Here is a 10110-nt window from a genome sequence, read left to right on the forward strand (position 1 = left end):
GTTTGACCACAACGCAGAGAGATTTTGAGTATAACAACTGCTCAGGTTTGAGCTTTGTTCAAAAAAGCGCTTGGTAATTGGTTGTGAGGACTGTTAAATATATCTCATCTTTCCACTGTGCAAACATCAAGCATTTCCTGTAGTAAATTTCATTGTACATGGTAGCAGGCTGCAGGCGGATCAGGAACTGGTATTTATAACCAGCCTCTGTTTGTCCTCACCTCTGTCCTTGTTCTGTGCTTTGCAGGATTCAAAGGGCTGCTGTGCATAACTGCGCTTCCACCCCGTATGTTCTCGTTTTGCGGATCCTGAGAGTCTCACAAGGGCAAATCCTCCCTTCCATGGTATTAAATATGTATACGGTGACCTGCTGAAGCAACGCAGGTGAAACTATAGGCGGCACAGCAGTAAGTGCTACATCTTTTTACCGCTAAACGTACACGAAAGCATACTCCAGCCTTCCTGAGGCAGCTGCTCCAAGCAGAGCAGGCGAACGGAGAGGGACATGTTCGGGAGTTTCTCTGAACTTGTGTTTTGGGGGCGCACTAAAATGCATCAGTACTGAAAGTACTGATTGATAGCGTGACGGGAAAACGAGCTTTTATTTGCAGCTAGGATCTCTGTGGGGCAGATATCGCAGATACTGCCAGCTGAGGCGCCATCTCCTCAGGCAGACACTGCCACAGCACCCCTCAGGGACCCCTCAGGGCCCCGGCCGTGACGTCACACCGGGGGGGAGCTGCCATGACGTCATCGTGCTGCCGTCACAGCCCCGCTTTTCCCCATTCCCCTCCCCAAATTTCGGGGCGGGTCCCCTCCGCAGCCCGCCCCCCGCCGGGCGGTGCCGGTGCCGGTGCCGGGAGGGCCGGGCGGGCGGAGCGGCGGCGCCAGCAGCAGCAGCAGCCGGCGGCGGGGGCGATGCGGATGGCGGCCGAGGGGGCAGCGCAGAGCCCCGGGCCCGGTCCGGGGCCCGGCCCCGCCGCCGTGTCGCTGGGCCTGAGCGTGGCCGTGGTGTCCAGCCTGGTGAACGGCTCCACCTTCGTTCTGCAGAAGAAGGGCATCGTGCGGGCCCGCGGGAGAGGTAGGGCCGCGCTGCCGACGGCAACACCGCCACCCCCCCCTTCTCCCCACCCCACCGCCGGGCGGCCCCAAAATTTCCTCCGTAGGGGTAGATTTCCCTCTCGGGGGTGGCTTGTGCCGCTGCCTTGCCGCTGCCCCCAGCGCAGGCTGCAGTGGAGCGGCGCAAACTTGCAGCTGGCGGCTGGCAGCATGAGCTGGCAGCTTCCCGTGGCGTTTTGCACCCTGCGAGCGTACAGCTCGGGGTCCCGCACAGCTGCTTGGCAAGCGTGCTGCCCCTTCGAGGCGGCTGTAAGGCGGTTTTGTGGTCCGCAGAGGGGTTGTGTGTGCATGGTAAATGCAAATCTTGCTGTAAGGGAGACGATGGGAAAATGAGGGAGACAGGAGTGACTCTCCAGCCTAAAGGAACTTTCCATTTTGCTCCATAGTTGGGGCTCATCGCTTCGGTCATGCATCCCTGTGCGTGGTGCTGGTGTCTAAAACACCTGCTCTGAAGGTTTCACTCACTTTTATCTGTCTACCTTGCCAAGTGTTTCCCATTGCTGTGCTCGGCGTGGCAGGTACCCTGCGTCCCTCTCCTTTTGGTGTTCCCAAGCTGTGCAGCACTGCCTTGAGCCCAGCGGCCAGAACCAGGAGCCCAAGATGGTCGGTGTCAGATGATGGCTTTTTTTTTCCATTGCCTTCAGTGGGTGTTGTATAATTAACAAGGAGGCACTTCAGGGCTTTCCTCGGTTCTCTCCCCAGTCAATAACATGGTGTCAATGCAATTAGTAATCCTCACTCTAGTTAGAAACAGCAGCGGGTGGCAAATGTTTTGCAAAGTTATCTTCCTTGAGTCAATATTTTCTGTAATTTGTGCTCCCAACAGTGTTTTTATTTTATATGCAATAACAAAAGTCTAAAAAATGATTACACCCACTCTAAAGCTGGCCATTTTCATTAGTCATTTTCCATCTCACTTCAATTATATAGTGTGATTTCCAAGCATTTAATATTTCATAAGTCTCCAGAGTTGCAGATTACTGTATCTTTCTTTCATTTGGGATTTCAGAGTGCCCGCTGTAGGTACAATGTTGCCTATTGCTCCAGCAGGCCTTAAGAGAGCATCTTCCCAAGTAAATTCAGAGCTGGATTGCTAGAAAGAGAAGCAGAATGTGAGAGAACGACGTGATGCCAAGGTCATGTTTAGTGGGGCTAGTAGCCTTGATGCTCTGCAGAAGTAGAGCTGATAAAATGTGGTGTACAGGCTCCCCGGTGTGCTCCAGGTCAAGAGTCTATCGTCTGGCAATGAAAACAGCCATCCTTGAGCTGGGGAGGCACTAGGGGACAATCCAGAGTTTTTATTCTGCTCCTGGAAATGTGGCATTATGTCAGTAATTCAGAGGCTTCAGTCATAGTGTCTTCCAAACGTTCACATGCAGGAGGATCCATCCATGCTCCCGTACTGCCAAAACTGCGTGCCAGAACAGCTTCTGTGATACAACTTCATTCAGGCTGCTTGAGTGAAGTAATTTATCCAAATCACGTCTTGTTTCCATAGGTTCCCCATTCTCCTCGCAGTGGCTCCAGTGTGTACATACATTAAGCAGCACCTTCAGAGCTTTTCTCATGTGCTGACATTTTGGACGCTCTTCAAAGTAAAGCAGCATTACTATCACATAGGTGCTTCTAACACGTTGCCTTAAGGGTCTGACTTGGACGCCTAGGCCAAATCTGGGCACCTCTGTCCTCCCTTGTTTTCTGCCCACTCAGCTGCCTTGAGAAAAGGGGTTAAGGTGAAGGTCCTAAATAGCTGAGAGTATGGAAATTATTCTGCTTTGTTGCTCCAATATTGCAGTTTCATATTTTTCTAATATATCTTTCTATACTTCCTCTCCCAGGTACTTCATACTTGACAGATATAGTATGGTGGTCTGGCACTATTGCAAGTAAGTATCTTAAATGGCTCCTTTTTTTTTTTTTTTTTTTTTGTTGTTGTGGTTAGGTGGCAAAATGAGACATCAGAAAATCTGGTTCTAATCTTGGATCTGGCACTCGCTGGTAATGAAATTCCTTTCCCTTGGGAATATATCGCCCTTACTAAACTGTCTCTCTGGTTGTTATGTCTGATGGTGTTAGAAAAGGCAAAGAGCTGGGATAAAACCCAGTTAGACTTCTTTCCAGATATTCTGTAACATTTGATGCTTGTAGCCCTTGGCACCCACACACTGCTCTGACTGGATTCTTGCATGTTTTGTGTCCCTGGGTTGTACTGCTATGCCCAGTTTTTAAATAAAAGTCAAAGCTGAATAAGAAATTGTAGTTCTGCACAAAAGAGCTCATTGAGCATGTTATTTTTTAGATCAGAAAGCAGTTAGCCAGCCTCAATTAAAAAAAAAAAAATTTATTTAAAAAAAAAAACTTTTTGATTTCCAGTTGACAGTTCCAGTTTGGGTGTTGTGTTAAATCTGCAAGATTATTATGAAGCCATATACAGTGCTGATCATGAGATCCGTACAGTTTTCATCTGAGTATCTTTGTAAGCTATCCTCACACTGTGTTCAGTCTCCAATTTGAATCCAGCACGTGGAGTAACTAGCTCTTTCGTTTTGCAGCTCAGCCCTAGTTTTACCACAGGAGTTTAAAATCAAACCCCACTTACAGACACTAGTCCAGCCCTTTGTGGATTATATGGAAACATTTTGATGCTGTTTCTGAAATGTATGTGAATCTAGTTTTTCCCTTGTTTTGATGCAGCAAGGTATTTTTTGTTGTTTTCATGCTGTACAAAAGGAATGGACATTGATAGATCCCTCAAAGGACAAAGCTTACAGCCAATGTAGAAGCCAACAGAGCTTCAGAGGCAAGTCCTCAGCTAATTTAAGATGAGCTTAAGCGGTTCTTTGTGGGCTTCTGACTTTGCTGTGATCACTGCTGCCTAAGCAGCAAAAGAATTTATGCTTTGGTCACTATTGTTTATTCTTGGTGCGGGCTTCTGACTCGAGTCTCAGAACAGAGTTAAAACGAGCGTTTTTATTATTGGAGCTTATTTGGGTGAATCAGAAGAAAAGATTTCCTGCTTAAAAGCTGCCTGAAGGCAAAATAGCTGCAGGGAAAGGTTTCCTTTGGCTTATGTCTATCAGCTAGGTGCAGGTATTTCAGAACACAGCCACAATTATTTCACAGAGAAACCGAAGAAAGGATTCCTTAAGGACATTACAGGTTCAGTATAGCAGCACTGCCACAAACTGCAACAGCAAGGGCCAGGTAGGCAGCTATGGGATCCGGGGACAGGTGGTGTTTTGGGGGTTAGCAATATCCACAGTAAATCTGGGTGCAATTATAGTAGCTGATAGTGTTTTCTCAAGTATGGAATTTGGGGTTAGGATGACGAACAAAACCAGCATAAACTCTACCAACTTGTTCTCACAATATTTGTTCAGACAATGAACAAGCATTTCTGAGTTGGCATGCTGACTTGAAATAACACTGCCTAGCTATTTTGTGGCAATAGGATCTACTGCAAGACTTCAAATGAAAACCTACAGATTCTGCTAAGGGACTTTGGGGACTTTTTTTTTTTTTTTTTTTTTTTTCACTGTACTCAGAGTGATTACAGATATTCCAATTAGCATTAAACTCATTAGCTAAATAATTAGTTTCAGTGCAGGTTTTGATAGCTGCATAAATCTGACATTTGTGACTTTTTACAGTGGATGCATGTGTCTTAGCATGTTATTGCAGAATAGGAATGCACTTGGGAAAGAAATCTCCCGTTTGTCTCCTCTTACTGTGCTTTAGTTCATGTTGTGGAGCAGTGTTGGAGCTTTTGGGCTGAGCTCCTTTACGATGAAACGAGGCTGGAAGGTGCTTTCTAGGGACATGGCTGATGCACATCAGCTGCAAACAGACTCGGTCTGTGGGAGCAGGCTAAAGTAAGTCAGCAATAAAACCCCTGAGATGCATGGAGCAGATATCTGTTGCTGCTCAGATCTGCTCTTACTGGTCTCCTTGCTGATGTAGACATGTCTGTGCACCAGGCTGTGTGTTGCAATAACTTCTGGGATAACCAGCAACCCTGGTGTGCCATCCAGAGCTGAAGTCATGTCTTGATTTACAACACTGGTGTATCTGGAGACGGATTTCTATCCACTGAGGGCTGAGTAGGTTGGCAGCAAAGGTCCTCCACAACAAGCAGATGGTAGCCATTACTCAGATTCTTTTTATAATTGGCCTTTGTTAATCCTGGCCTGTCACTCGCAGTGGTGAGAGACTGTTACTATTATTCCACAGCACTACTGAAAACTCTTGGTGAGTTCAGTTGGCTCACAATACGTGCAGTGTGACCAAAGCTTCAGAGTCCTAATTCATGCGTTGGTGTTGGTGCCATCTATTAGGGTTCTGTCCTCAGAAAGATAAGGCACCTGGCCTGCAAAAAAAAAAAAAAGAAACAAATAGATTATTGCCAGAATAACTTGAAAATGCAGAATCAGCAGAAACACTGAGCCAGGTGTGCCCTGCCCTCTGTGCAAGGTGTTCCTCAGGGCTGTTGGATGCCTTGAAGGTATCCGCGTGTGCCTGCTGAGGAACAGGACTGAAGCTGATAGCTGAGTTCCTCCATTCCCAGGGGTAGAAAACATTCAGAATACCACCACTGACTCCTGTGCTCTAACTCATTAACTTCTTTGGCTTGTTCTGGCATACAGAGAAAGCCTCGGTGCCTTGAATTAGTTTAATTTTGCCATGCTCTGCAGTTCCGTGAGTTTGTTTGTCTCCTTCGTGTTCCATGTAGGTTACACAGGTCTTCAGCTTCGCTGAGCTAATGCAGTAAATTAATTAATGTTTGCACAGCGCTGTGCAGGTGTGAAGAGCAGGGTGATAACAATATTTGATAGTCAAGGGCAATGCCAGCCTGAGCAGAAAGACAGTTTGGCTTCTTGATACGTTTTTAAGTGCTAATAATGGCTCTTAACTTCAGCTTGAACTGCGAGCTGTGCGTAACTTGTGTTCAGTCTCAGGGCTCTCACCCGTTACCAGGCTGTCACTAGGCCAGCATCATGTTGGCCTGTTATAAACTTGCCAGCCCTTGCAAAACCATCAAGCTGTTTTTCTTTTTCTTTGCTGAAAGCTTGAACACATGAAGTGTTTATCACAGCTGTGGTGTGCAGTAGCGTGGTAAATTTAGGAATTGGCTTTCATGGGGCAGAGGGGAGAGAATAAGACCGTGAGGTTTTTGCTGTGACTTGGCACGGATCTGTTCTTCTTACAGTGGTCGGGAATTTCTTCTTGTGTTATATAGGGCTTTGAAAAGTTGATGCAGTCTACTGTGTGTCTGTCAAGGAGCTTTTATGCATGTGCTTCTCATTATTAGATTAGCTTCCTGTCCTTCCCTTCTTGGTGGAGGGTAACACTGCTGTTAGGGACTATAAGCAAGTGCATTTGTGTTATGTGTACGCATGTTCTAAAGTTGAAATTGGGGCTTAGATATGCTTTTAGCACTCCCCATATAAAAATATTTGAGTGTAATCTATGTTTTTCTAATTGATAGTCTTATTTGCAACTCCTCTTGGTGGAATAAGAGTAAGATTTACAGTATCCTCTTGGATCACCATCTATGGGAAATATAAATCCCATATTAATGTATAAAAATTCCACCCATTTTGTGCAAAATTAACAGAGCTGAGCAGATCTGTAACATCTGTTTTCCAGTTAGATCAGTCTTTCTCAAGCAGTATTGGGTAAATTCTCATTCCTTCTTTTTACAAAGGGATTTAAAGGCTTATTTCTGTTTCTCTTGACAGTGGCTCTGGGTCAAATAGGGAATTTCTTGGCCTACACTGCAGTCCCAACTGTGTTAGTGACTCCCTTGGGAGCACTTGGCGTTCCATTTGGGTAAGAGTTTGCTTTTTTTGTTTTTCTTTGAATGCTGTTACTACTGAGCAAAGCATCAAACAGACTCCATGATCACTGGATCCACTATGAAGATATCAGGCTTATGAGCTTTAACGATGTGTTATAATGCCACCGATCGCAGCTTTGCCCAGTAAAAGGGGTGGTGGTGGTGGCAGAACAGTGAAGAGAGGGTTACTGAGTATCTTCTGTTTATCACTATGATCTGGGACAGATAAATGACATTTTTTCCTTCACTTTGATTATTCTGGACTCTTCTGTTTATTCTTTTATTTACAGTTCCCTCACTATGTAGATCTTTCTCATTGTTTCACATTCCTGCCCTACTATCCACAACCCATGTGTTTATTGATGCTGATGTTAATTTAAGTGGGTTTGGCCTAGTTTCCTGTAGTTCCCTTCATATGGATGCCCACAGCTTCTTCGGTGTGATGCTCATTTGAGGGAAGAGGGCAGAAAAAGGCATCAAGTGCTCTTGAATGGATTTTAATATATAGTAAAATATTTTTTGAATAGCTAAGCAGTAGCAGTGAAACTACCACAATGGAAAAAGTACAATTATTTAAAAACAATGCTGTGCATTGGCTGAGGTTTGTTTGTTGTTTTTTTTTTTCCTGTTCTCCGCTGTTGTTTGCTGAATTATCTGACTGTTTTGGTCATCTACTTTAGAGTATAAATTGCTTTGTGTAGGCTTCATGTCTGCCTTTAGTTTTATACTCTGTGAGGTACAATGGTGCTCTGCTCACCACCTGTTTAGCCTAGGCCACATAATTTTGTATATTTTGTTCAGCTACACATTTGAACTGAGCCTTGGGATCTTTGTAACCAGAGCTGACTTTTATCTCCTGATTGCATAACATATAAAAAATGTGGGTTACTGGTATCTCAACAAACCATTAGCAGGTAGGTATCTGCCTCAGAGCTGCCAGATGCCTGTTTGTTCCTTCCTTTCTTTGTTTTTTATTTCTTCGCTGTTTTTTTGTTTGTTTTTGTGTTTTTTTTGGGGGGTGTTTTTTGTTGTTGTTGTTGTTGTTTTTGGAGGAGTTTGGCTATGGTTTGGGGGCTTTCCTCTTTCTGGGGGCATTTTGTTTCTTTGTTTGTTTGTTTTTCCTGAGATGAAACATCAACGAATGAGTAAGGCAGAGATTGGGTGAATCTTTCATAAGATAAATCAGAAGCGCATTTTGAGGGCTATTTGAAGATTCGCTAACATCTGGCAAAAATTTCTTTAAGAAGGAAATTGATGTTTAAAGTATGTGTTAGAGCATTATTAACGGGATTTATTCACACTTTTAATACTCTTCCTTTTTGTGAAAGGTCCATTTTAGCTTCTTACTTGCTGAAAGAAAAACTGAACATTCTTGGCAAGCTGGGATGTTTGCTGAGCTGCGCTGGATCTGTTGTTCTCATCATCCATTCCCCAAAGTCTGAGAGTGTAACAACTCAGGCTGAGCTTGAAGAGAAGCTAACAAATCCAGGTACTTTGTTCTTTTCTTAAGTCAGAATGATTTTGTGAGACTGAGAGCACACGTGAGGAGGGGACGTGCCATATCCATGAGACAGGAAAATTGAATTCTGAAGAAAATGCAACATAATAGAGGCAAACCAGTACAGTATTTTGTGCAGGAAAACGATGACTTGCTGAACTTAGAATTTCTCAGATTTGTTGATAGGTATGTGCCAAAAGGAAAACACAAATGTTTTTGAAAATGTTCTCTTTCACAATAAGATTAGAGCCTTTTGAACTTGTAATATTCTAAAATCTTGAAAAAGTGTATCTTGCTTCTTGGAGATCAAAGGTATAATTCTAGGATTTCAATTTAAGTTGCTTTGTACAAAGCAAAAAATACTCATTTGCTTTAGATGAGAGAAACTGAAACCTAACAATATCAGCTACCTACAGTTAAGGATGAGAGGGGAAAAAAAGTAAAGCAAAAAAAAAAAATTGCAAACAAAGAGAACAAAACAAATACCCTAGTCTAGATTTACAGCTTGTCTGACTGAAACGAATTGGAAATATATTTCTTTAAGACTTTAAAGCACGCAATATTTTTCACTAGTCCAACTTGTTTACAAACACTATAATATAAATGATACGGCCTCCCGGTTCTTCCAACTGCCCCTTCATCCCACTCAGCTAAATGGGATCTAACTTTATGCCTAAGCTCCTTGCTGGGTCCACCAGCTTATGAATAAGGTGTTGTCATAGCTGTCTGTCATACAGGACTTTAAGGAGTATAACCCTGATGGAAGAGAGCATTAAAAAAAAAAAAAAAACCACCTTCAGTTCAAGTGTGCGGCTGTGTATTTTACTACTTGATTTGCTTTACACAAAGCATGTGAGAAGTCACCAGTTACGGGTGCCCATGCCGTCACTAAGAGCACAGCAATATGGGTGTGTATTCAACAGTAAATCTGAATTGTGGTGTACGCCTTAGGTTCATTGGTAACATGATTTGCCTGCTAAAATGTCAAGAATGCCAAGAGTTCTTACCGTGCTGTTATCTTGTTTTCTTTTTGTTTTCCAGTTTTCGTGGGTTATCTCTGCATAGTACTGCTAATGCTTCTCCTGCTTATCTTCTGGATAGCTCCAGCTCATGGACCTACTAATATCATGGTTTACATCAGCATTTGCTCTCTCTTGGGCAGTTTCACTGTTCCCAGCACAAAAGGCATTGGGCTGGCTGCTCAAGATATCTTTCACAATAACCCATCGAGTCAAAGGGCTCTGTACCTCTGTCTGGTACTTCTGGCAGTATTAGGATGTAGCATTATCATTCAGTTCAGATACATCAATAAGGCACTGGAATGTTTTGACTCCTCTGTGTTTGGAGCCATCTACTACGTTGTGTTTACCACTCTAGTCCTGCTGGCTTCAGCTATCCTTTTCAGGGAATGGAGTAATGTAGGAGTGGTAGATTTCTTGGGAATGGCATGTGGATTCACCACAGTATCTATTGGAATTGTTCTTATACAAGTCTTCAAGGAGTTCAACTTCAATATCGGAGATTTAAATAAACCTAACATGAAGACAGATTAAAATATTTTTTTGAGGGGAAACTGGATGGCTCAGGGAATGACGCAGAGCCTTTCATTTCTAGGTCACTGATTCAAATGTGATTCAGGTTGGTAGTTGCCCTCTGA

At 43.8% G+C, this 10110-nt stretch overlaps 1 protein-coding gene across 1 annotated transcript; it reads left to right on the forward strand.

Moving 5' to 3' along the window:
- The first annotated feature begins 894 nt into the window (after positions 1-894).
- Positions 895-10110, forward strand: NIPA1 (NIPA magnesium transporter 1). The gene is made up of 5 exons (XM_084506201.1): positions 895-1081; positions 2958-3005; positions 6858-6948; positions 8284-8444; positions 9495-10110. Exons 1-5 carry the CDS (start codon positions 919-921, stop codon positions 10004-10006), a joined length of 975 nt encoding a protein of 324 aa, XP_084362327.1. The 5' UTR covers positions 895-918; the 3' UTR covers positions 10007-10110.

This window comes from Aythya ferina (assembly GCF_964211825.1).
Source record: "Aythya ferina genome assembly, chromosome: 1".
Taxonomy (NCBI): domain Eukaryota; kingdom Metazoa; phylum Chordata; class Aves; order Anseriformes; family Anatidae; genus Aythya; species Aythya ferina.